Genomic DNA, 27,895 nt, shown 5'->3' with positions numbered 1-27,895 from the left:
TAATTTCATAAAGAATGCCATATTTGTTTAACTAACATCTTATTTATCTTATTCTAAACTACACACATTCCATGCCAATTTATAAAGATAGATCTTTATTATAAAAAACACAGTAGAAATAACATTCATGGCTTAAAACCTCACAGCTTAGGCTATCAAAATACTTCCGCAACTGAGTTTCAAGTGTAAGAAACCCAGTTAGGTATCTGTTTCCCATTGTAATCGGATGAGCAAAGCGAAATGATTTATTTCCGCTTTTTGCTCTCTGCTATCATCCTTCTGTTTAGAAGGCCATTCTGAGTGTGGTCGCCTTTAGCTTTCGGCGAAACGCGTCCCTTCAGTTTCCTCGCCACTTTGAGAGAACAATAAGAAAGTAATATCACACATGCAAGAAACACAGCTACCACGTCAAGCATGTAATACTGATAGAAGAACATGTCGTACAGGGTAGGGCGCAGATGTGCTGCTCCATCATGCCGCAGAACATAATCCAGCCAGTAGATTGCACGGTTCACTGGATGAAGAGGCTGGTCCTGATGCAATTTGGATAAATACATAGCCTGCTTCTTGTACCTGGTAATCAGAGCAAAACTCATTTCAGTGCATTTAAGTCGTAACATCCCAATTCTGTCCCTGGAACCCTCATCTACGCCTTGGTTACCTGCCTTGACTATTCTGACAACACACTTTATAGAATACCTACAGTGCAGAAGAGGCCTTTTGGTCCATTAAGTCTGCACCAATTCTCTGACAAGAGTATTTTACCCAGGCCCCCTCCCCCATCCTGTTCCCCCCCCCCCCACGTTTACCATGGCTAATCCCATCTAACCTACACACCTTGGGACACTAGGGGGAAATTTAGCATAGCCAATCCACCAAATCTGCACATCTTTGGACTGTGGGGGGGAACCCACATAGACACGGGGAGAATGTGCAACTTCCACACACAGTGACCTACGGTTGAAATTAAACCCAGGTCCCTGGAGTTGTGAGGCAGCAGTACGTTCTGACTGATCTCCAAAGTTTTACCCTTTGTATAACTTGAGGTCATCTAAAATTCTGCTGCCTATGTGCCAACTGTCAAAGTCCACCATTCACTCATTATCCTACATTGGCTTCCACTTATCAATGTCCAAAACACATCCTGTTTCTAAATCAGCCCAGGGCCTCGGATCTTCCTGAGTTTTCCAAGGTATGGTCAAACTTGCATTAACCCAAAATTAGCCACAATGGAGATTCTTCATTACAGAATAATTATGAAAGTTTATTTATTAGTGTCACAAATGGCTTACGTTAACACTGCAATGAAGTTACTGTGAAAATCCCCTAGTTGCCACACTCCAGCGCCTGTTTGGGTACACAGAGAATTTAGCATAGCCAATCCATCTAACCACTACAGATCAGAACATAAATTTAACCTGATATTGAATTGCATTGCTTATTAGGGTGGTGGTACAGAACCAGTAAGTAGCTTTCAAAGAAAAAGGAATTTGAGAAGACCATAAGACATAGGAGCGGAAGTAAGGCCATTCGGCCCATCGAGTCCACTCCACCATTCAATCATGGTTGATTTCAACTCCATTTACCCGCTCTCTCCCCATAGCCCTTAATTCCTCGAGAAATCAAGAATTTGAGTTGAAGGCAAGTAAACCACATGGAAGTGGAGGGGAGGGGCGGGCGGGCGGTGGCGGTAACTGGATTGCTTCTCAAAAGCAATAGTGCACGTTCAATGGGTTAAATGGCTGCCTTCTGTATCTCTCAGTTCTTACCGTGGATCTGTGGCCACTGTGACAATGGCCTGATAAATGTCCTCTTTAGTCATAGTGTTCCAGGATAGATAAATCCCCATTCCTTTCGCATGTATTCTCGTCATGATATCATAATGGTCTCCAAAGAATGGAATCCCTACCACTGGCACGCCATGGTAGATGGACTCGTAAATGCCATTTAGGCCACCGTGGCTCAAAAATGCCTTTACATTTGGGTGCCCTAAAACAAATAAAACAATAAAGTCAGTGTTGTGGTGAAATACTGTGTTGAGGGAAAAACTCCCTTCCGGCACCTAGTTCAGTGCACACCGCCGCTACTGGGGTTTGAATCACACACACCTCCCATTTCCAAAAGCAATCTCATTGACAATATACAACCAGATGATGGACATATATACATACAACCATTGAATGTGTACACGTACTCAACCCCTTATGATACTTTGTCTTTCATCTGAGTATCGCATTAGGAATAGGATCCACTGCACACAAACGGTACTTGGCACATCGTTTTGTTATCATAGAATCCCTACACAGTGCAGAAGGAGGCCATTCGGCCCATCGATTCTGCACCGACCACAATCCCATCCAGGCCCTATCCCCATAACCCCATGCATTTACCCTAGCTAGTCCCCCTGACACTTAAGGAGCAATTTAGCATAGCCAATCCACCTAACCCGCACATCTTTGGACTGTGGGAGAAAACCAGAGCACCTGGAGGAAACCCACGCAGACACGAGGAGAATGTGCAAATTCCACACAGACAGTGACCCAAGCCAGGAATCGAACCCAGGTACCTGGCACTGTGAAGCAGCAGTGCTAACCATTGTGCCGCTCCTTATAGATGCTTTCAAATTTAAGTTGTAAGAATTGATTCAGCTGCCAAAACGCTGCATGGGTGAGACAATTTCTACATTACACCCTGTGAACATTTAGAAAATAAGAGTACCTGCAAAATACCAGTCCATTAGTTATCTGATTTCAGTTTCACCGGCCTGCTTTGTAACTCACCCGTAATTATTTCTAACCCCATCTTACCAAAATAATATTTTACATATTCTTCACTCATTTCTTGATCAGATATTTTTTTAAACCTAATTCTGTATTACTGCTACAATGATGTGGAGATGCCGGCACTGGACTGGGGTGGGCACAGTAAGACGTCTCACAACACCAGGTTAAAGTCCAACAGGTTTATTTGGAATCACGAGCTTTTGCAGCACTGTTCCTTCATCAGGAACCTGTTGGACTTTAACCATAAAAGGCTGCTGAAGAAGATTAGGGCGCACGGAGTTGGGGGTAGTGTGTTAAAGTGGATTGGGGACTGGCTATCCGACAGGAAGCAAAGAGTCGGAATAAATGGGTGTTTTTCCGGTTGGAGGAAGGTAACTAGTGGCGTGCCGCAGGGGTCGGTACTCGGGCCGCAACTGTTTACCATTTATATAGATGATCTGGAGGAGGGGACGGAGTGTAGGGTAACGAAGTTTGCAGACGACACAAAGATAAGTGGAAAAGTGAATCGTGTGGAGGACGGAGAAGATCTGCAGAGAGATTTGGACAGGCTGAGTGAGTGGGCGAGGATATGGCAAATGGAGTATAACGTTGAGAAATGCGAGGTTATACACTTTGGAGGAAATAATAACAAATGGGATTACTATCTCAATGGAAACAAATTAAAACATGCTACCGTGCAAAGGGACCTGGGGGTCCTTGTGCATGAGACGCAAAAGCCCAGTCTGCAGGTACAACAGGTGATCAAGAAGGCAAATGGGATGTTGGCCTATATTGCGAAGGGGATAGAATATAAAAGCAGGGATGTCTTGATGCACCTGTACAGGGCATTGGTGAGGCCGCAGCTGGAATACTGTGTGCAGTATTGGTCCCCTTATATGAGGAAGGATATATTGGCATTGGAGGGAGTGCAGAGAAGGTTCACCAGGTTGATACCGGAGATGAGGGGTTTGGATTATGAGGAGAGGCTGAGGAGATTGGGTTTGTACTCGTTGGAGTTTAGAAGGATGAGGGGGGATCTTATGGAGACTTATAAGATAATGCGGGGCTGGATAGGGTGGAGGCGGAGAGATTCTTTCCACTTAGTAAGGAAGTTAAAACTAGAGGACACAGCCTCAAAATAAAGGGGGGTCGGTTTAAGACAGAGTTGAGGAGGAACTTCTTCTCCCAGAGGGTGGTGAATCTCTGGAATTCTCTGCCCACTGAGGTGGTGGAGGCTACCTCGCTGAATATGTTTAAAGCGCGGATGGATGGATTCCTGATCGGTAAGGGAATTAAGGGTTATGGGGATCAGGCGGGTAAGTGGTACTGATCCACGTCAGATCAGCCATGATCTTATTGAATGGCGGGGCAGGCTCGAGGGGCTAGATGGCCTACTCCTGCTCCTATTTCTTATGTTCTTAAGACTGTTAACACATACCCAATAAGTCATTCTGTGGTAGCCACTCCATCAGCTTCGTATTGTTCCCCAAGGACCTTGGCTTTTTTCCAAAAAACCTAGGGATTGAAAAAGATTGCGTTTGATCTCATGCAGTCATTGTTGTTACGCTCTCCCGTCACTTTCTCGTAATTTGGTAGGTTTTTTGGGAAGAGTTGCAATCTATATGCTCAGTTATTTGTAAGAGAAGGTGAGGTCCAAAGCAGATGAGAAGCTGGATAAGTGACCTGTTGACACTGCTCTGAATCAGCTTTGGGGGAGACAGTAGCATAACGGGAATGTCACTTGGCTAGTAATCTAAAGGCCCTGGTGAGAAATGGGTTCAAATCCCACCAAGGTAGAAATTTAAATTTGGTGTACAAACCTGGAATATAAAAGTTAGTCTCAGTAATGGCAACCACGTAAACTGTCGTCAATTGTCGCAAAAACCCACCTGGTTCACTAATGTCCTTCACTGAAAATCATTGAATCCCTACAGTGCAGAAGGAGGCCGTTCAGCCCATTGAGTCTGCACCAACAACAGTACCACCCAGGCCCTACCCTCATAAATCCACATATTTACGCCACTAATCCCTTTAACCTATGCATCCCGGGACACTAAAGGGCAATTTAGCATGACCAATCAGCCTAACCGGACTGTGGGAGGAAACCGGATCACCCGGAGGAAACCCACGCAGACATGAGGAGAATGTGCAAACTCCGCACAGTCAGTGACCCAAGCCAGGAATTGAACCCAGGTCCCTGGAGCTGTGAAGCAACAGTGCTAACCACTGTGCCGTCCGTGAGAGAAGGAAATCTGCCATCCTTAGCTAGTCTGGCCTACAAGTGACTCTTGTGGTTGACTCTCAACTGCTCTCTGTAATGGCCTCGCAAGTAACTCTGCAAGGTCCATTTGGGATGGGCAACAAATGCAGGCCTTACCAGCGACCACCACAACCCATCAGAGAATAAAATGGAAAAAAAACATCAGCTTGCAGGAAAGCAGGTTGTGGAGGGGAGGGTGCAGGGCATAGGGGATACAGTCTCAGATTCACTAGAATCATACCTGGGCTTTGAGAGTTAAATTAGGAATACAGGTTTCATAACTTGGCTTGCATTCCCTCGAGTTTAGAAGATTGAAGGATGATGTGATTGGGATGTTCCAGATAATTCCTCAGTTGGGGAAATCTGATGGGATGCAAGCTTAAAATTAGAGCCAGGCACTGAGGGGGGAAATTGGGAAGCACTTTTTCCACATAGTGTAGCAGAACTCTGGAATTATTTTGTGTTTTCCCACAAGCCACTCAAGAGTTGTGGATGCTACGACAATTGGAGGTAGAGTATCAAGGGACGTGGAGTTACTGATATTGAAGTACCAATTAGCCATGATCTAATTTACCAGTGAAGCAGGCCTGAGGCCTACTCCTGTTCCTATGTTCTGAGTTTGAAATATTTAATCAGTTTCCTTCCTCAGTTCGCCACTGATCAACTGTAAATTTTGCCAATGTTGCTATGAATTACCCACTTGTGTCAAGTGGATGGTGAATGACTTTCCCCTCCTTGCCTATGGAGAATATCTCCCAATGTTTTGCATCCAAGACTGGTTGGCCACATGGTGGCACAGTGGTTACCACTGCCACCTCACAGCACCAAGGACCCAGGTTCAATTCCGGCCTTGGGTGACTGTGTGGAGTTTGCACTTTCTCCCCGTGTCTGCATAGGTTTCCTCCGGGTGCTCCGGTTTCCTCCCGCAGTCCAAAGGTGTGCAGATTAGGTTGATTGGCCATGCTAACTTGTCCCTGACTGTCCCAAGATGTGTAGGTTAGGGGGATAAGTGAGGTAAACACGGGGCGGGGTGTTACGGATATAGGGTGTGAGTGAGGTGCTGTTGGAGAGTCGGAGCAGATTCAATGGGCTGAATGGCCTCCTGCACTGTAGAGATTCTACACGCTGCTTATTGGTTCCCCCGCATTTGGCTTGAGCACAAAAGTCATTCCATGCGTTACTGAGAGTACTGCACTATCTTTCAGATGAGTCACAAAACCAGAGCCCCATTTGCCTGCTCCAAAGGATGTAAAAAAAAGTATGACATTATTTTTAAAGAACAGAAGGGGAGCTTCTCCTTCCGCCCCCCCCCCCCCCCCCCCCTCCTCCCCCCTCCTCTTCCTATCCAATGTTTATCCCTCAATCAACATCGCAAAAGATGATCTGGTCATAATTAAACATTACTGTATGTGGGAGCTTGCTGTGCACAAATTGGCAACGTGGCATTCACTGGCCTGAGAAAGTGGTGCTGGACCTTCTACTTGGACTGCTGCAGTAGTTGTGTTTGATCGGGAATTTCAGGATAACGGCCCAGCAAGAAGCAGGAACAGAGCTGTCTATCCAAGTAGATGTAATGGAGGAGACTGGAGGTGAAGCTATTTCCATTAAATTGCTACTTTTGTCCTTCTCGGTAGCGACGTTTGCAAGGGAGGTGTTTGTTGCAAACCATTCTGGCACAGTGCCCAACACCCGGTCATTTGACGTTCCAATCATACTTCTACAATCTGTTGTATTCAGACTTTTTTAAAAAGACAAGATTCTTTGAAGGTCTGCACTCTTAATGATTTACCAAAGCTCTCGATGTGTACCTACCTCCAGAGGACCTTGTGTGGTAACTGGGCAAAGGCTGCCGCCAGTTTTTCTGATAAATCATCTGAAAGATATTTCACTCCAGCACCAAACGAGACCACCACAACTCCTTCAGGCGCATCTTCCACCCATATTGCCAGATCCTTGAAACCAAACAGCAAATTAAAAAGGGCGACTTCAGATGCCAAGCCGTCTACCACCATGAATCATAGAATCCCTACAGTGCAGAAGGAGGCCATTCGGCCCATCGAGTCTGCACCGACCACAATTCCACCCGGGCCTTATCCCCGTAACCCCTCATACTTACCCTAGCTAATCCCCCTGACACTAGGGTTAATTTAGCATGGCCAATCAACCTAACCCGTACATCTTTGGATTGTGGGGAGAAGCTGGAGCACCCGGAGGAAACCCACGCAGACACAGGGAGAACATGCAAACTCCACACAGACAGTGACCCGAGGCCGGGAATCGAACTCAGGTCCCTGGCGCTGTGAGGCAGCAGTGCTAACCACTGTGCCACCGTGCTGCCCTAAAGTTATTTTATTAGTCACAAATAGGCTTACATTAACACTGCAATGAAGAAAATCCCCTAGTCGCCACACTCCGGTGCCTGTTTGGGTACACTGAGGGAGAATTTAGCAAGGCCAATGCACCTAACCAGCACGTCAAGAGTTGGTTCATATTTATAATTACACTGTTTCATAGGCTGTGGACTTCCATTCCCCCTAACACCCGTCAGCCGTGGCTCACTTGGTAGCACTCTCGCTTCTCAAGTTAAGGTTCAAGTCCCACTCTAGAGCTCCAGTACAAAAGTCACTCCTTGCACTACTGAGAGAGTGCTGCAGTGTCTTTCAAAACCAGAGCCCCATTTGCCTGCTCCAATGGATGTAATAAATCCCATGGCGCTATTTTTAAAGGACAGCAGGGGAGTTTTCCCACCCCCCCCACCACCCCCCCCTCCCCACCCCACCCCCCCCACCCCCCCCCCCTCCCCACCCCCCCCCCCCCCACCCCCCCCCACCCCACCCCCCCCACCACCCCCCCCTCCCCACCCCCCCCCCACCACCCCCCCCTCCCCACCCCCCCCCCCCCCCCCACCACCCCCCCCTCCCCACCCCCCCCTCCCCACCCCCCCCCCCCCCCCCCACCACCCCCCCCTCCCCACCCCCCCCCCCCACCACCCCCCACCCCCTTCCTTCCTATCCAATGTTTATCCCTCAATCAACATTGCAAAAGAAAGATGATCTGGTCATAATTAAACATTACTGTATGTGGGAGCTTGCTGTGCACAAAATGGCTGCCACTTTTCCTGTGTTGCTACAGTGATTACACTTCAAAAAGTGCTTCTTCGGCTGTAAAGCAGGTTGACATTTCCAATGGTGGTGGAAAGTGCTATATAAATGCATTTTTCCTTTGACAATCCTACCCCAAGGAACACTAGAGGGCAGAAATTGGTCCGATACCAGAAACTGACAAAGGGATGGTATAAAGATGTGCGGGTTCGGTGGATTGGCCATGATACATTACCGCTTAGTGTCAGGGGGATTAGCAGGGTATGGGGTTACGGGGATAGGACCTGGGTGGGATTGTAGGATCTCAGACTCGATGGGCCGAACAGCCTCCTTCTGCGCTGTAGGGATTCTACAATTCTATAACTGGAGCAAATACTAGGCCTGATCCTCACCAAAAATTGGGTTGGCGGACACAAAACGAGTGATCAACAATCGCTCAAACAGAGTTAATCTAGAAGATACACAAGTCTGATGGGCATGCGAGTGGTTAGTGCAGCCTCCCTTAAGAGTCACTGGCTAAGCCACTGTGGAACTTAAAAAGAAAATGGAGTTTGTACAAAGCACGTTCCATCCAGTCTACACCACATTTGGAAAGCATGTCCCCTAAGAACTGGTGTTTCGGCCCCAATTAGCACATGGCACCCAAAGGTGTTTTCAAACTGGAACCCTGGCTTCAGGATTGCAGACGAAATGACGGCTGGTGAATACCTGTGCACAGACACGGCTGCCAATATCTTGTGTCTCCAAAATCATAGAATCCCTGCAGTGCAGGAGGAGGCAATTCGGCCCATCGAGTCTGCACCGACCACAATCCCACCCAGGTGCTATCCCCACAACCCCATGCATTTACCCCAGCTAGTCCTCCTGACACTAAGGGGCAATTCAGCAGGGCCAATCCACCTAACCCACACATCTTTGGACTGTGGGAGGAAACCGGAGCACCCGGAGGAAACCCACGCAGACACCGGGGAGAACCTGCAAACTCCACACAGACAATGACCCAAGCCAGGAATCGAACCCAGGTCCCTGACATTGGGAGGCAGCAGTGCTAACTACTGTGCCGCCCACAAATGGTCATTACTCAGTCAACAAATAATATTGATCCAATATTAGTCCTTAAATCCATCCCCCAATTTGACTGAAAGAAAACACTCAGTGTGTGTTTACCCTCGGAGCAGATGGCAGGGTCCAGTTCCCCTTGAGTGGGGTAAATTGTCCCCAGACCCACTCGCTCCACTGGTAGTCTGTTCCATGCATCCAGATTTTTCTCTGCTCTCTTACCTCATTCCAGGCATGTCAATCCCACACTTCTGTTCTTTGCTCACTTGTCAAACCCACTATTATTTCAGTCAATAGCCGAGACCAAACTGATGCAAGATGACCCGAGGGTGGCACAGTGGTTAGCACTGCTGCCTCACCGCGCCAGGGACCCGGGTTCGGTTCCCGACTTGGGTGACTGTGCGGAGACTGCACGTTCTCCTCATGTCTGCGTGGGTTTCCTCGTGTACCCGAACAGGCGCCGGAGTGTGGCGACTCGGGGAATTTCGCAGTAACTTCACTGCAGTGTTAATGTAAGCCTTACTTGTGACTTTTAAATAAACTTTCTAACTTTGAGGGGGGTCACCTCAGATCGCTGACTAGAGTTGGAAATAGAGGATAAAGAGAAATCATGTTTCCTTGAGCGCCATCAACCTCTGTTTCCAATCCTGGTAGTCCTTGTAACTAAATCACTAATTAATCCATTTGAAATATGGCTTCAATTTGATTTGATGCTTTCGGACTTTCCACTAGAGCAGCTGAAACGCAGTCTGGGCCCTGTTAAGAATTCCGGGCTGTGTTAACTATCAGACCCTACACATCACTGCCCACCCAGCCACCCACTCAAAGCAGCCCCACTCCATCCAAATTACACAAGACATCCTTTCCACACCATTAAAACAGCACATGTTCCAGGAAGTGTCACTATATATATTGCGACTCTCCTGACAGTGTTTGGGAGCTGGAATGTTTGGTGCCCGTGGCTATACACAGCTTTTCCACATTGTGCCAGCAGTTTTGCCAGGAAGCCCAGTTGTATTCAAGCACCACCACCCCACCCACAATAACCATTTCGCCGGCATTAATCTGCCGGTTAGGAGATCTCTGAAGAGGCGTTTGGGGCCATGTGTTTAACCCCAAAAAACTGACAGAGGTGCAGAGTTAAAGCTTATTTATTAGTCACAAGTCATCTCACATTAACACTGCAATGAAGTTACTGTGAAAACCCCCTAGTCGCCACACTCCGGCGCATGTTCGGGTACACTGAGGGAGAATTTGGCATGGCCAATGCACCTAACCAGCACATCCTCCTCGTGTCTGCGTGGGTTTCCTCCGGGTGCTCCGGTTTCCTCCCACAGTCCAAAGATGTGCGGATTAGGTTGATTGGCCATGCTAAAATTGCCCTTAGTGTCCTGAGATGCGTAGGTTAGAGGGATTAGTGGGTAAATATGTAGGGATATGGGGGTAGGGCCTGGGTGGGATTGTGGTCGGTGCAGACTCGATGGGCCGAATGGCCTCTTTCTGTGCTGTCGGGTTTCTAAGATTTTAAGATCTTGCAACAAAACTGCTGCTGCTTAGCAACCAGGAGTTACCACCGGCATCTCAAAGAAGACATCAACATTCCATTTCCTTTATTTATTCGTGTCACAAGTAAGCTTACACTGCAATGAAGTTACTGTGAAAATCCCCCAGTCGCCACACTCCGGCCCCTGTTCGGGTACACTGAGGGAGAATTTAGCATGGTCAATGCACCCTAACCAGCACGTCTTTTGGACTGTGGGAGGAAACCGGAGCACCCGGAGGAAACCCACACAGACACGGGGAAGAACGTGCAGACTCCACACAGACAGTGACCCAATCCGGGAATTGCCCAGGTCCCTGGCGCTGTGAGGCAACAGTGCTCACCACTGTGCCGTCCCCTTTAGTGGTGTCAAGTGGTTTGCTAGTATTAAAAGACGGATTACACAATATTATTTGCCCAGATGTCCTTTACGAGTCTCACGATGTACAGATCCTCACTCTATATCTGCCCAGCAACACAGATGTTCACTGCAACACTCCTGGGGACAGACTCTTTGGGACTTGTAGGAGGCGCACAGAAAATTTTCCATTTTGTACCTTCAACATTACACCGTCATTCTAATTATCCACTCTCAGTGCTTTCCATCTGTCACCGCTCCCTTCAAACTGCCTGCCTGCTCTTTGATATTGTCTAAAAAGATGTGACTCACAAGCTGGGGGTTGGATAGCATGTTGGAGGGAGTCACTGATTGAATCGAGTTGTTGAATGCTCTCTCTCGTCATTATACTGCACCCCTGTCCCCGGCAAACAATTGCCCTGGGAGATAGACACAGCCTACCGGAGAGGTGCTTCCCACACAATCAGCTCAATCTCATCTGCACATCAACTAGCCCTCCCACCAGCAGCTGACTGCCACCAGGAATGGCTGTCACCGACTTATTTTAGCAGCCGGTAATCCAAAATGATTCCCCACACGTGAGCCCACCAAATCAGGAAGACAGAAACATAGAAGATAGGAGAAGGCCATTCGGCCCTTTGAGCCTGCCCCGCCATTCATAGAGTCATAGAGGTTTACAGCATGGAAACAGGCCCTTCGGCCCAACTTGTCCATGCCGCCCTTCCTTTTTTAAACCCCTAAGCTAGCCCCAATTGCCTGCATTTGGCCCATATCCCTCTATATCCATCTTACCCATGTCACTGTCTAAACGCTTTTTAAAAGACAAAATTGTATCCGCCTCTACTACTACCTCTGGCAGCTCATTCCAGACACCACCCTCCGAGTGAAAAAATTGCCCCTCTGGACACTTTTATATCTCTTCCTTCTCGCCTTAAACCTATGCCCTCTAGTTTTAGACTCCCTTTGGGGAAAGATGTTGACTATCTAGGTGATCTATGCCCCTCATTATTTTATAGACCTCTAGAAGATCACCCCTCAGCCGCCTACGTGCCAGAGAAAAAGCTCCCAGTCTATCCAGCCTCTCCATATAGCTTCTCCTTATAATTCATTACGATCATGGCTGATCGTCCAACTCAATAGCCTAATCCTGCTTTCTCCCCATAACCTTTGATCCCATTTGCCCCAAGTGCTATATCCAGCCGCTTCTTGAATACATTCAAGACAAAACAGTTCAGTGAAATAAAAATGCATTTCATTGTCCCCACCCACATAAAGTACAGCTGGGCTTTGTAGAGGTTTACAGCATGGAAACAGGCCCTTCAGCCCAACCTGTCCATGCTGCCCTTTTTTTAAAAAACCATTAAGCTAGTCCCAATTGCCCACATTTGGCCCATATCCCTCTCCCCATCTTACCCACGTAACTGTCTAAATGCTTTTTAAAATACAAAGTTGTACCTGGGCGGCACGGAGGCACAATGGTTAGCACTGCTGCCTGATGGCATCAGGGACCCGGGTTCAATTCCCGCCTCGGGTCACTGTCTGTGTGGCGTTTGCACGCTCTCCCTGTGTCTGCGTGGGTTTCCCCCGGGTGCTCCGGTTTCCTCCCACAGTCCAAAGATGTGCGGGTTAGGTTAATTGGCCATGCTAAATTGACCCTAGTGTCGGGGGGATTAGCAGGGTAAATATGTGGGGTTACGGGGAAAGGGCCTGGGTGGGATTGTGGTCGGTGCAGACTCGATGGGCCGAATGGCCTCCTTCTGCACTGTAGGGATTCTCTGATTCTACTACTGCCTCTGGCAGCTCGTTCCAGACACTCACCACCCTCTGAGTGAAAAAAATGCCCCTCTGAACCCTTTTGTATCTCTCCCCTCTCACCTTAAACCAATCTAGTTTTAGACTCCCCTACCTTTGGGCTTTGGTGATCTGATCTCACCGTTGTCCCAGGACATTTGTTGGAACAATGAGCACACCGCAGAGAGTGGTAACCTTATAAATGTAGCCAAGCTGTTGAGAGCTTCTGAACGGCAAAAGGAAAAATTGGAATCATATTGCCCTGTAACTTATTTACAAATCCAATCGCTCCGCACAATTAAAATCACAGTCAAATCAATTTCGAGTGTGGCTTCAGTCTAACGATGAGTACAAGGCTGCTTCAGTATATCTCGGTTATATTTTGTAAATTGCCACTCATCTCGCTGTATCTGACCCAGGTGCCACCTTGAACATGTACGAGTACAAACTCGACAAGGCCATCCTTTGCTCTTATTGCTGTTTAATCTCAGCGAACCACTTGACGGGTACAAGTGGGCAAGTCTCACACCAAAGTGCCAGGGGGAGAAAAATAACATTAACCCATTTTCTAATTTGTGGTCCTCTTCTGCGTGGACCTTTTTAGCCACTTGAATCCATACATCAGCCCCCTCGAGTACATTCCTGTCACTGCACTGACTGCCTGGGTTACTGAAGCAGTTGGCCTCCACACATACTGTCGCAGTTCTGGGCTGGGTAAACAGTACCAGTGTGTTGGCTGGTTGGCATGGTAACTGCGATTTACATTCATACAGTTGGCAAAAATATTTTTTTTAAGCGTGTAAATTCAGAGAATCGTAAGAAAAATGAAAGCTCTTTGGGCGGCGCAGTGGTTAGCACTGCTGCCTCACAGCGCCAGGGACCCGGGTTCAATTCCTGGCTTGGGTCACTATCTGTGCAGAGTTTGCACATTCTCCCCGTGTCGGCATGTGTTTCCTCCACATGCTCCAGTTTCCTCCCACAGTCCGAAAGACGTGCTGGTTAGGTGCATTGGCCGTGCTAAATTCTCCCTCAGTGTACCCGAACAGGCGCTGGAGTGTGGTGACTAGGGAATTTTCACAGTAACTTCATTGCAGTGTTAATGTAAGCCTACTTGTGACACTAATAAATAAACTTGAAACTACAACAACTTGTGTTTATATAATGCTTTTAACATAATGGACCATCTCATGCTATGTCACAGGAGCATTGCAAAGCAAAGTTGACACCTTGGATTTTAGTTCTGATGACTAAAACCCCAGCCAGTCTTAAAGCAGGAAAGCCGAGCAGAGGGAATTCCTTAGCTTGGGGACCAAGTAACTGAAGGTATGGTCACCGTTGATGGAGTTTAAAATTGGGGTTTGCGCAAGAAGTCAGCGTGAGATGAGCACAGATACTTCAATAAGGGCTGAGGGAAGAGAGCAGAGATAGGAAAGGGGTGAGACAACACAGCAATTTGAACACAATGGTGAGAATTTTCAAAATCGAAGCGTTGCATAACAAGGAGGCAGTTTGGGTCAGTGAGCACAGGGTTGATGGGCGAATGAGCAAGTGAGGGTAAGGGCTACAAGATGTGGATAACCGCAAGTTGACGGAAGATCAGGCAGGAATGCGTTCTTCATCATTAAAAGTTGGATGGGCTCGAAAAATCCGAGCATTGCAAAGAGGTTGGGAGCATTAGCAAAGGTTACCTTCTCTGGGTCTACTTTAATGATCTTGATGCTGTGTGTGTGTGAGCGAGCAGTTTTAATTAGCTGCGATCAATGTATTAATTACGTAACCTTGCAGCAACATTTTCCCAAGCTGGTTGTGTGCGCCAGACCTCATACCCATGATGTGGGTTTGTCAGCCGCTCACCTGACGAAGGAGCAGCGCTCCAAAAACTTGCGATACCAAATAAACCTGTTGGACTTTAACCTGGTGTTCTTACTGGACCTCATACCAACACTTACATCCACCTCGAGCGCTCCTTCCGCGTTCCAATACAACGCGGGGAATCCCCTGTCCCAACTTGTATGTCCGCCAGCCAAAAAAGCAGCCGCACCATTGTAGAACACAGTTATTGGAGTCGAAGCTAGCAGCCATCCCAAAACAACTCCCGACCCCATTTCAACAACAGCTCATGGCCACAGGGGATCCCATTTTTCCAGAGTCCCGTTTTGTTCTCTCTCGTGATGAGTGGAAACAATCCATCACTATTTACCCTATTATAAACCTAATCCCAAAATCCTCTTCTGGGTTACCTACTCAATTCCAGAGGCAAAAGCCCAAACTTCTCCGGTTACTGAGTGAATCAAGGCTGTAACTTGCTTTTGCTTCTCCTTTTCTAAATCTTACCTCTGTCCCATCCATTCCCCCACCCCGCCCCCCACCACCCCTCCCCCAACATCTTCATTTTAGCTTCTCTGGCTTCCCTTTATTCTCTCTATGGGCTGCCATTAGCAGCCTTTCCCCTTGGAATTGTGGCTATGACTCATCTTTCATTCCCTCCCCCTGCAGTATAAATATCTCCCACTTTCTCTGCCTTTTAGCTTTGACAAAGGGTCATCTGGACTCGAAACGTCAGCTCTTTCCTCTCCTTTCAGATGCTGCCAGACCTGCTGAGATTTTCCAGCATTTTCTCTTTTGGTTTCAGATTCCAACATCCGCGGCAATTTGCTTTTATTTAAGGCTGTATCTTGTTATTTTCACGGTCTGTGAGTGGCACCCACCGTGACTGGTGACCTGAAGCCTTGTTTAGCGTTTGTTTGTTTGCTTTAGGGCTGTGTATCAATATAGAGCCAAAGATTCTATTTTTAAAATCACCCGTCAACCATGTTGAGGAAAAAAAGATAACTCGGGGCCCAGGTGGTTGACAGGGCCCTCACCTGTGTACCACATTTCTCACACTTATGCTGTCACTCTACCCCCCAGAACCTGGTCCAGTCTTCAACAACCCCCAACACCCCGTCCCCTTCCTACCGCACCTCTCCAGGCAAACGCAGGAGATGTAACCGTGGCCCTTCACCCTCCTCTCTCCTTTCCCCTCCCCTCATCCAAGGCTCCCTGAAGTGATGTATTTGTATTTCTTTCAATCCAGTCCACCGCACTCGCTGCTCACAATGTCGTCCCCTCTACGCAGGAGGAACCAAACGCAGATTTGGCGACAGGTTTCTGGAAAGGTCCGTTCAGGCCCCGAGTTGCTGGTGGCTTGAAATTTTAATTCTCCACTTGTTCTCACACTGACATCTCTGTCCTTGGCCTACTGCTGCTGCGGTTCCCAGTGAAGTTCATCACAAGCTTGAGGAACAACATCTCACCTTTCAATTAGACACTGTGCACTCTTCCAGACTCAACATCCAACAACTTCAGTCCTTAAGCATTGCGCCCTCCCCCCCCCGGCACACACACACACACCTCCCCCCTCCCACATAGCTCCCCCCATTGCGTTTTCCTTTTGTTGTTGCAAGTTTTGCTTTTCCTCTTATTTTCACTCTCGGACGATCAGCGCATCCATTCCAGGGGCATCTGTTATTTCTTTCCTTGTCCCATCACCATCCCTCTTTGGTTCCTCAATCCCTCTCTTCCTCCACCCTCTCGCAGGCCTTCTTGTGTCCTTGTCCCACCTCTTGCTCAAAAGCCATTACAGTAGGTCCCCGCCTATCGTTGACCCACTGTCCTTTTGCTTTAACACCATTAATAAAGTAGTTACTAATACACCCCTTCCTCTTCTGTGACCTGCGCAAGCATGTGACCTGTTCCCCACTCTCCTCCTCAAAGTGCTGAAGTCCCTCTTCCCCGCTCGGCTCCTGTTTCCACCCTCCATTCTCACTTTGGAACTCCCTGATGTCGGTTGCCACCATTGCTGTTCTTCTCCCCATTCTTGCTTCAAAGTGACTTCAGTTGCCACCTGCACCGACCAACCTCTGCCACCAGATGGGGCATAATCAATCCAGAACAAGATGAGAACAATTTTATTTATGACCTTTACCGTATGTTGTATTTCTTCTTTTTTTAATTTAGGAATGTACAACATTTCAATTTGTAATGTAAGGGCGGCACGGTAGCACAGTGGTTAGCACCGCTGCTTCACAGCGTCAGGGACCCGGGTTCGATTCCTGGCTTGGGTCACTGTGCGGAGTCTGCACGTTCTCCCCGTGTCTGCGTGGGTTTCCTCCGGGTGCTCCGGTTTCCTCCCACAGTCCAAAGATGTGCTGGTTAGATTGATTGGCCATGCTAAATTTCCCTTTAGTGTCAAGGGGACTAGTAGGGTAAATGCATGGGGTTATGGGGATAGGGGCCTGGGTGGGATTGTGGTCGGTGCAGACTCGATGGGTTGAATAGCCTCCTTCTGCACTGTAGGGATTCTATGATTTCTTAATTTTCTCTCTGCTGAGAAAGGTCCTAAAGTACCTCTGACTATACTTCCTGTATTTGGCAGCACGGGGGTCACAGTGGTTAGCACTGCTGCCTCACAGCGTCAGGGACCCGGGTTCAATTCCCAGCTCGGGTCACTGTCTGTGTGGAGTCTGCACATTCTCCCTGTGTCTGCGTGGATTTCCTCCGGGTGCTCCAGCTTTCCCCCACAGTCCAAAGATGTGCTGGTTAGGTGCATTGGCCATGCTAAATTCTCCCTCAGTGTACCCGAACAGGCGCCGGAGTGTGGCAACTAGGGGATTTTCACAGTAACTTCATTGCAGTGTTAATGTTAGCCTACTTGTGACACTAATCAATGAACTTTAAAAGTGGATTCTATTTTATGTTGCAAGCTAATTTAGGAGTACACCTGTACAAAAATGTCTGCACGAACCCAACTCAGAATTTAAGATTCACTTAAAGTTGTTTCACATAAAGTTACAATTTTTAGGAACACAATTATAACTCGTACAACTCTAACTTTCCCAGTTCCGAAGAAGCATTAACTCTGTTTATCCATAGAATAGAATCCCTACAGTGCAGAAGGAGGCCATTCGGCCCATCGAGTCTGCACCGACCACAATCCCACCCAGGCCCTATCCCCTTTACCCTAGCTAATCCCCCTGACACTAAGAGACAATTCAGCATGGCCAATCCACCTAACCCGCACATCTTTGGAGTGTGGGAGGAAACCGGAACCCCGGAGGAAACCCACGCAGACACAGGAAGAATGTGCAAACTCCACGCAGTCACCCGAGGCCGGAAATTGAACCTGGGTCCCTGGCGCTGTGAGGCAGCAGCGCTAACCACTGTGCCACCGTGCCGTCCACAGAAGCTGCCCGGCCTGCTTTCGATTGTCATTGCTGCCCTCCAATCTTTCACAATCCACGTCATGCAGCACTGTGAGAAAGGCAAAATACTGCAGATGCTGCGACGTGAAACAGAAACAGAGACCCTGCTGAGATCTTCCAGCAATTTGACAGCATCTGTGGAGAGAGAATAGAGCCAACGTTGCGAGTCTGGATGACCCTTTGTCAGAGCTCTGACAAAACGCTGGCTCTATTCTCTCTCCACTGATGCTGTCAGACCTGCTGAGATTTTCCAGCATTTTCTGTTTTTGTTGTCACCAAGGCCCCTCTAATGTAATCACTTTTCACATTGTTCCTACAGTTTGTACAGTTAGACTGCTTGTGGATCCAGTAAACAGGAGTGTGATCAGTGCACACCCCTTGTAAACACCACCTGCTCTTTTTTTTCTGTCTACGCTCTCATGCAATTCCCTTTTCAAACACTCTACGCACCTTCACTTTCCTACTTTAGAATCTGGCGACCTGGGCTGGGAGAGTTGGCTGGAGTTTGTGAACACATCAAGCTTCTAAGTGCCCATTCTTGTGAGGAACCTCAAGAATTGAATCTTATCAGAGGCACCTTCTCCAGAGTCAGGAGTCCTAGGCTCACCTCAAGACCTGGCTTTCCCAGTTCCGAAGAAGCATTAACAAAGAACAAAGAACAGTCCAGCACAGTCCACTGCTGATGGGTCAGCTGTGACATCGAGTTCAGCAACTTTAGTTCTGAACTAACGTTCCCATTTTGTCATGAACGTTCTGTGACCATTTAAAACATAAGAACTAGGAGCAGGAGTAGGCCATCTGGCCCCTCGAGCCTGCTCCGCCATTCAATAAGATAATGGCTGATCTTTTTGTGGACTCGGCTCCACTTACCCGCCCGCTCACCATAACCCTTAATTCCTTTACTGTTCAAAAATTTATCTATCCTTGCCTTAAAAACATTCAATGAGGTAGCCTCAACTGCTTCACTAGGCAGGGAATTCCACAGATTCACAACCCTTTGTGTGAAGAAGTTCCTCCTCAACTCAGTCCTAAATCTGCTCCCCCTTATTTTGAGGCTATGCCCCCTAATTCTAGTTTCACCCGCCAGTGGAAACAACCTCCCTGCTTCTATCTTATCTATTCCCTTCATAATTTTATATGTTTCTATAAGATCTCCCCTCATTCTTCTGAATCCCAATGAGTATAGTCCCAGTCTACTCAATCTCTCTTCATAAACCAACCCTCTCAACTCCGGAATCAACCTAGTGAATCTCCTCTGCATCCCTTCCAGTGCCAGTATATCCTTTCTCAAGTAAGGAGACCAAAACTGTACACAGTACTCCAGGTGTGGCCTCACCAGCCACATTTACACCTCCTTGACACATCTTTTGTCTCTTTTCCCACCATCACTTCTTTTTGCCATTTAATCACTCTCATCCACTCATCCTCCACTTGGTCCTCCCACCCCACACCTTTTCCCTGGCTCTGTAGTTGCTTATCAACAGTGAAGCTGTATCATCTTCCAATATTTATTAGTCCACAAGTAGGCTTCCATTAACACTGCAATGAAGTTACTGTGAAAATCCCCTAGTCGCCACACTCCGGCGCCTATTCGGGTAACACTGAGGGAGAATTTAGCACGGCCAATGCACCCTAACCAGCACGTCTTTCAAACTGTGAGAGGAAACCGGAGTATCCGGAGGTAACCTATGCAGACACGGGGAGACTCCGCACAGACAGTGACCCAAGCCAGGAATCGAACCTGGGACCCTGATGCTGCGGGGTTGCAGTGCTAACCACTGTGCCACCGTGCCGTCCAGGACACATTCATCAATCTCAAACACTCTCTCTACATACGCTGCCTGACCTGCTGAAAGTTTCCGACATTTGGTCATGTTTGTTTTCTGTTCGTTTTTCCACTGGGGAGTCGGTTAGCTCAGCTGGCTGGATAGGAACACAGGAATTAGGAGCAGAATTCAGCCTTTCGAGCCTGCTCCGCCATTCAATCAGACCATGGCTGATTGATGATGCTCCTTGGTCTCAAATCCACCTCCCCACCTCTTCCCCAGATTCCCTTAGCCCTTTTTTAAATTAGAAATATATCTATCTCCTTCTTGAAACCATTCAATGATTCAGACTCCACCGCGCGATGGGGCAGCGAGTTCCACAAATTCACCACCCTCTGTGAGAAGTAGTTCCTCCTCATCTCAGTGTTAAATCTACCGCCTCTCAACCTATGGACGGCTGGTTAGTGACACGGAGCGACACCAACAGCAGGGCTTCAGTTCCTGTAGCGGCTGAGGTGATTCATGAAGGCCCCACCTGCTCAACCTGAGGTGTGGTGACCCTCAGGTTAAATCACCACCAGTCAGCTCTCTCCCTCAAAGGGCAGAGCAGCCTATGGTCATCTGGGACTGTGGACGACTTTATTTTTCGACTAAATTGGTTCCAACCCTTGGCAGCATCCGTAAGGAGAAAAAAGGGCTGACGTTTCGAGTCCAGATGACCCTTTGTCAAAGCTGAGAGATGAGAAGGAGATTTGACAAAGGCGGAGAAGTGGCAGATGGACTTCAACCCAGATAAATGCGTAGTGGTCCATTTTGGCAGGTCGAATGGGATGAAGGAGTACAATATAAAGGGAAAGACTCTTAGTACTGTAGAGGATCAGAAGGACCTTGGCGTCCGGGTCCATAGGACTCTAAAATCAGCCCCGCAGGTGGAGGAGGCGGTTAAGAAGGCGTATGGTGTGCTGGCCTTTATCAATCGAGGGATTGAGTTTAGGAGTCCGGGGATAATGATGCAGCTATATAAGACCCTCGTCAGACCCCACTTGGAATATTGTGCTCAGTTCTGGTCACCTCATTACAGGAAGGATGTGGAAAAGATTGAAAGGGTGCAGAGGAGATTTACAAGGATGTTGCCTGGATTGCGTGGCATGCCTTATGAGGATAGGCTGAGGGAGCTCGGTCTGTTCTCCTTGGAGAGACGTAGGATGAGAGGAGACCTAATAGAGGTATATAAGATGTTGAGAGGCATAGATCGGGTGGACTCTCAGAGGCTTTTTCCCAGGGTGGAAATGGCTGCTACGAGAGGACACAGGTTTAAGGTGCTGGGGGGGTAGGTACAGGGGAAATGTTAGGGGAAAGTTTTTCACACAGAGGGTGGTGGGCGAGTGGAATCGGCTGCCGTCAGTGGTGGTGGAGGCAAACTCAGTAGGGTCTTTTAAGAGACTCCTGGATGAGTACATGGGACTTAATAGGATGGAGGGTTATAGGTAGGCCTAAAAGGTAGGGATATGTTCGGCACAACTTGTGGGGCCGAAGGGCATGTTTTGTGCTGTAGTTTCCTATGTTTCTATGTCATCTGGACTCGAAACGTCAGCTCTTTTCTCTCCTTACAGATGCTGCCAGACCCGCTGAGATTTTCCAGCAATTTTTCTTTTTTGGATTCAGATTCCAGCATCCGCAGTAATTTGATTTTATCCGGTGTTTTCAATCCTTTCCTGGTCTGGTTTCTCCACACTCCCCAATCCCATTTGTACTCCTTGAAGGTTTATTTGAAGCAGTTTAACCCCTTCAGCGATTGGATTAAACGGTTTCCGTCATCAGTCATAAGAAGGCTACTTCTGGTTAAAGGCGGACTTACCTCTGGCAGTGGGTTTGCACGTCTGGTGAGGATCCCTCCCACAAAAACAATGCTCGGTAGACTAGGCCTGGGAAATTCCAGCGCCACATCCGTGCAGAGCAGAAACATGCTGGAACCCTGGACTACCTCCAATGTGGATCTGTAGGGCCTCGCGCTGTGTTTCGCCAGAATTGCGTCGTACTTTGGAAGGATGGCACACCTGGTGCCTATTCTGCTGACAACGTAGATCAAACTGTTCCAAGCACGCTCCCAGAAACTCATCCGGTCAGTCATCAAGGAGTTAAATTCTGGAACGTACGAGACCGGGGAAGGAGCACCGAGCTCTGCCGGGAACCACAGCCCGGTGGAGAAGGTGACGTGTTTGACACCCAGGATTTCGGCAAATACGTAGCCACACATTTCATTGGGGTCGACCAGAAGCAGGTCAAAGTTCTCCCCCCTCAGCCGCTCCTCCAGGTCTCGGTTGCCCACCATCTGGTCGCAGTTGGTGGCGTAGCTGTCCAAAATCCCAAAGAGCTCCAGCGCCGTCAACCTCCCCGAGAAAATGTTCTTCATCTTCTCCTGCAGGAAGTCGTCGGCCGTCTGGCTGGTGAACATGCCGGGATACCGCTGGAACCTGTAGTGAGGAGATTCCGCAATCTCCCGGCCTTCCGACGCCATGATGACCACCTCGTGCCCCTGCTCGTGTAAGGCCTTTGCCAGCGTTTTAAAGATCTGCAAGTGGCTCTCGAACATGATTGGTGGGATTACCATTATCTTGGCCGCCATGGACGATTTCAAGATGGCCAAAGTCACTATGAAGAGCGGAAGGGCGAGGAACAATAGTTTCATCCTGAGAACAAGGAAATGAAGACCTTATGTCACTGCAGACCTTATTCTAGTACAAATATCCAACACTAATTTGACATTGAATCGAATATATGTTAGTGCAGGATGTGCTTATACCTTGCAAGCACTACCTCGGTCAGTCTGAATGGACTATTAATGCTAGATAATAGATCCATCTCACCTACACCATGTGGCAATTTACCACAGAATTCCACAGTGCAGAAGGAGGCCATTCGGCCCATCGGATCTGCACCGACCACAATCCCACCCAGGCCCTATCACCATAACCCCATGTATTTACCCTAGCTAGTCCCCCTGACACTAAGGGGTAATTTAGCATGGCCAGTCCACCTAACCCACACATCTTTGGACTGTGGGAGGAAACCGGAGCACCCAGAGGAAACCCACGCAGACACGGGGAGAACTTGCAGACTCCAGACAGACAGTGACCCAAGCCGAGAATCAAATCCGGGTCCCTAGCGCTGTGAGGCAGCAGTGCTAACCACTGTGCCACCCCATGGCCAATCCACTTAAACTTGCACATCCTTGGACTGTGGGAGGAAACCGGGGCACCTGGAGGAAACCCGCGCAGACATGGGGAGAACGTGCAGACTCCGCACAGACAGTCACCCAAGGCCAGAATTGAACCCGGGTCCCTGGCGCTGTGAGGCAGCAGTGCTGACTACTAGAAACAGAAAAAGTTGGAAAAGTTCAGCAGGGTCTGGCAGCATCTGTGGAGAGAGAAATAGTTAATGTTTCGAGTCTCCTTTGGAGCCTACATGTGACTCGTGGTCCCATATCAATTTGGCCTAATTATCTTCCGTATTGGCCGAGCAAGCTATGCAGTTGTACAGAAACCACCAAATTGTGAATTTGAGAAGCATTTCTACCAACGCCTTCTCAGTGTCAGTCTTGCCACAGATTCCCACGAGTGAATTAAAGAGAGGCACAACTGCTCAAGGGAAGTTTTGTATTTGGGAAATAAACAAAGCAAACCGATAATGCCTTCGATATCATTTGCTTTCCTCGCCATACTCCAAGGACAGGGCTGCAGTAGAGATAGGAGTTAACGTGCCAGCAACTACTCCCACGGAGGGCACTATCCAACACAGGCCTCACATTGTGTGTAGGTGTAAGCCCTAGTGTTATTTAGCAAATTACTGCCTGTCCTCAAACTCTACTTGCAAAGCAACAATTAACTGGCTCACACTGGAAGAACTCATTACAGCACAAGCTCAGATAGGAACAGATCGGGGAACATTTCAAAATAAAATCGGGAGCATCACAACTCATCGCAAATCACGGGCTGACGGAACAAACCTTTAAACACTTGGCATGCTTGCCTTCATCGGTCGGGGCATTGAGTATAAAAATTGGCAGGTCATGCTGCAGCTGTACAGGACCTTAGTTAGGCCTCATTTAGGCTTGGAGGGCTGAAGGCCCTGTTCCTGTGCTGTACTGTTCTTTGTTCTCACTCAAAATTCCAACACTGCATTATCTTACCCTACATCCTGTTACCTCCATCCATCATTTTGTGGATGGTTCAGGTACTATCTGACACAGGTGTACCCAGTTTTAAATCAGCCTGATTATAAATGTTTTGGTGCAGTCAGACGATGCACAAAGCCTTGGTATACTGAGCTGAGAGCGTACACTGGAATACAAGACATATATACATCACAGAATACACTCCCACTGCAGGGTGGAATAGAATTGGGGTAGAATCCTTTGACTTGATTTATTATTGTCACTTGTATTAGTATACAGTGAAAAGTATTGTTTCTTGTGCGTTATACAGACAAAGCATACCGTTCATAGAGAAGGAAAAGAGAGGATGGAGAATGAAGTGTCACAGTCATAGCTAGGAAAGATCAACTTAGTGCAAGATAGGTCCATTCAAAAGTCTGATGGCAGCAGGGAAGAAGCTGTTCTTGAATCGGTTGGTACGTGTCCTCAGACTTTTGTATCTTTTTCCCAACGGAAGAAGGTGGAAGAGAGAATGTCTGGGGTGCGTGGGGTCCTTAATTATGCTGGCTGCTTTACCGAGACACGGGGCATTCTTTAGAGCCAGTGACCCAGTGCACTTCACTTAGTTTGGAAACATTACTTTGCTTACACCTCAACGATTAAAGGGAAGGTGTAATGGTGTTGTCACTGGACTCGTAATCCAGAGACCCAGGCTAATGCTCTGGGGAACCTGGGTTCAAACCCCACCACAGCAGATGGTGAAATTTGAATTCAGTAAAAATCTGGAATTAATGACAATGTTCCTTCGGAAGCCTTCCATCCAGGTCCACTCAGATCAAAGGCAATAAATGTGCCCTGAAAGGTCACATCCCATGAATGATTTTTTTTTAAAGTACAGAAGCAAGTAATTGGATAATTCTAAAAGCAGCATCAAACACTACAACACAGAAGATCAGTTCAAGACAACACATGAGCGCAGAGAGGCCTGTAACACCTGCTTTAAGCTCCAACCTCGGAGAGATTGCCAAGAACTAGGCCATAAACAAAGAACAGCGAAAATTACAGCACAGGAACAGGCCCTTCGGCCCTCCAGGCCTGCACCGACCATGCTGCCCATCTGAACTAAACCCTTTTGTGGACAATATCCCTCTATTTCCATTCTATTCATGTATTTGTCAAGACGCCCCTTAAAGCTTACTATCGTATCTGCTTCCACTACCTCCCCCGGCAGCGAGTTCCAGGCACCCACCACCCTCTGTGTAAAAACCTTGCCTCGTACATCTTCTTTAAACTTTGCCCCTCACACCTTAAACTAATGCCGCCTAGTAATTGACTCTTCCACCCTGGGAAAAAGCTTCTGACTATCCACTCTGTCCATGCCCCTCATAATCTTGTAGAGTTCGATCAGGTCGCCCCTCAACCTCCATCATTCCAGTGTTTCTCCTACCTCTCCTCATAGCTAATGCCCTCCATAACAGGCAACATCTTGGTACATCTTTTCTGTACTTTTCAGTACCTTCTGGTAGTGTGGCGACCAGAACTGAACACTATATTCCAAGTGCAACCTAACTAAGGTTCTATAAAGCTGCAACATGACTTGCCAATTTTTAAACTCAATGCCCCAGCTGAGGAAGGCAAGCATGCCTTATGTCTTCCTGGCTACTTTCTCCACCTGCATTGCCACTTTCAGTAACCTATGTACCTGTTCACCCAGATTCCTCTGCCTATCAATACTCTTAAGGCTTCTACCATTTACTGTATATTTTCCATCTGTATTAGACTTTCCAAAATGCATTACCTCACTTCACCAATGCTTCAACAATAGTTCCTGCATGGAAGGGAAGGATACCAGTACCTCCCTCTTCCTCCTCCATGACTCAGTAGTATCTCAAAAAAAACACCCCACCCACATTTCCACGCCTTACCCCGTGGGCGACTGTGACTGAAACTCATCATTCTCACGTGGGCAAGTTGCCTTGCGGAGGTGAGCCAAGTTGCAATAGTGTCCTCACGTAACAGTAAAAAGGAACTGTACCCCAATCTTCCCAGTTGGGGGACACGACCAGCTTGGGAACTGGGCCCAAAATGTCCACCCCAAAAGAGACATCCCTTTCCCTTAGTAACAAAAATTCAAAATTACAAAAAAAAAAGACACATTGCCAGAGACACTTGAATATTCAATTCAAAATTATGACACTATTTTATTACAGACAGGATAAATATAATAAATGTACCATCCCAGGAGACTGCCAAACCCCAAATGAATGGCCGCATTCCATTATTTTCAAAGGTGACAGATATGTTCAATTCATCAGGTTGTGGGATCTTGCTGTGCGTAGACTGGGGTGCCCCCCGCCAGCCCCTGCCATTCCAGGTAACTCACTGTGATGTGAAACACTCTGGGACATTAAAAAATGTAGCATCTAATTGGTAAAATAATGTACACATTTAGACACAACTCTCCCAGTGTATATAATCCTAACTCCCCCACCTTTGGGCAGCAAATCATAGGGATTTCAATGACTGGAACCCTTTTAATTTCCCAGCTTGGATTGAATGGCCTCTGCCACACACATACACACAGATTGGAAAGCAAAGTTGAACTTAAATTGGAAGTCAGTTTCTGACCGAAATCAGCCAGATGCATTTAGTCACAATGATCCACCACAGCCAGTCTCTGGTGTGTAAATGCTTTCGTATCACATGCACATGATATAAGATCCCTCAACCGTTTCCTGCCTTTTGGGCTATTATTGTTGCAATGACCTCGCTGTTTAAAAGCCCGCAGGTTGCAAACACTGTTCTGTGTCGCCTCCCCAAAGTCTCTCCCCTCTCACCTGGCTGGACATGGGACTCTTACCTGCTGACTCGGTAAGGCAGATAGATCTCTCTTGTTAAGCTTTTCAGTTCTTTGCCCCTGTGCCTTTTTGGCGAAATCTTTCTTAGAAAAGGCGTGTGCGACTCGGCTCTCACTTCCTACCTAATCGCTCCGCCCTAATTCGCAACCAGTCCAACAGGAAAAACACTTCTCCCAGTGAGGTCCCCAAAGGGCACCTTTCACAATGCTCTATCTTCCTCTTTCACAGCAGGATAGTTTGGCACTGGCTGTGAATCATTCACGGGGTTACGGGGATAGGGGCTGGGCCTTTTCTTTTGCCTTTTTACTTTCATGCCAGCGAATTTCAGGTTGTTTTCACCTGAGAACAATGCAGTTACCCACCTTAGGAGCCTGCAGATTCCACAAGGCTTATTATTCCTCTCCCTTCCCTCTACCCCAGAACCTCACCTCCTGAAGTGGATCAACCCTTGATGGCAAACTCCCCTGTGTCAGTAACCTTTGCATTGAGTCTGTGTCTTTATATTGAGTCTGTGTCTTTATATGCCCTGTTTGTGAACAGAATTCCCACTCACCTGAAGAAGGGGCTTGGAGCTCCGAAAGCTTGTGTGGCTTTTGCTACCAAATAAATCTGTTGGACTTTAACCTGGTGTTGTTAAACTTCTTACTCAGTAACCTTTGCACATTGACTTTGTAATGTATATATATATTCATTCATTCAAGATGAAGTAGTCTCACAATACCAGGTTAAAGTCCAACAGGTTTATTTGCTAGCACGAGCTTTCGGAGCGTCGCTCCTTCATCAGGTGAGTCAAGGAGTGGCGCTCCGAAAGCTCGTGCTACCAAATAAACCTGTTGGACTTCATAAGAACATAAGAACCAGGAGCAGGAGTAGGCCATCTGGCCCCTCGAGCCTGCTCCGCCATTCAATAAGATCATGGCTGATCTTTTTGTGGACTCAGCTCCACTTACCCACCCGCTCACCATAACCCTTAATTCCTTTACTGTTCAAATATTTATCTATCC

The 27,895-nt window shown here is 47.7% G+C and overlaps 1 protein-coding gene across 2 annotated transcripts; it reads right to left on the bottom strand.

Moving 5' to 3' along the window:
- Positions 1 to 74: 74 nt before the first annotated feature.
- On the bottom strand, positions 75 to 27,277 carry LOC144480156 (2-hydroxyacylsphingosine 1-beta-galactosyltransferase-like). 2 transcript variants are annotated; one of them, XM_078199301.1, is made up of 6 exons: positions 26,894 to 27,026; positions 21,739 to 22,570; positions 6,835 to 6,974; positions 4,201 to 4,277; positions 1,770 to 1,989; positions 75 to 573 (listed from the first exon to the last, which is right to left on the bottom strand). In XM_078199301.1, the coding sequence occupies exons 2-6, from the start codon at positions 22,567 to 22,569 to the stop codon at positions 246 to 248; spliced, it is 1,596 nt and encodes a 531-aa protein (XP_078055427.1). In that variant the 5' UTR covers position 22,570; positions 26,894 to 27,026; the 3' UTR covers positions 75 to 245. The 2 variants fall into 2 exon arrangements, with proteins under 2 accessions (XP_078055427.1, XP_078055429.1); XM_078199303.1 differs by lacking the exon at positions 26,894 to 27,026 and adding an exon at positions 27,254 to 27,277 and having other exon boundaries at positions 81 to 573.
- Positions 27,278 to 27,895: the final 618 nt, after the last annotated feature.

The sequence above is a fragment of the Mustelus asterias genome, chromosome 28 (genome assembly GCF_964213995.1).
Source record: "Mustelus asterias chromosome 28, sMusAst1.hap1.1, whole genome shotgun sequence".
Taxonomy (NCBI): Eukaryota; Metazoa; Chordata; class Chondrichthyes; order Carcharhiniformes; family Triakidae; genus Mustelus; species Mustelus asterias.
Note: the sequence above shows the minus strand (reverse complement) of the source record. Positions and strands in the feature narration are given on the sequence as shown.

What these genes read in the sequence shown, in the direction of transcription:
- LOC144480156 (XM_078199303.1), bottom strand. Translation starts at nt 22,569, where the DNA reads ATGAAACTATTGTTCCTCGCCCTTCCGCTCTTCATAGTGACTTTGGCC. An exon ending in ACCACAGAATGACTTATTGG is followed by an intron (nt 1,990 to 4,200) that starts GTATGTGTTAAC and finishes TATTTGTTTTAG; the next exon opens with GGCACCCAAATGTAAAGGCA. An exon ending in ACAGTGGCCACAGATCCACG is followed by an intron (nt 574 to 1,769) that starts GTAAGAACTGAG and finishes TCTGATTACCAG; the next exon opens with GTACAAGAAGCAGGCTATGT.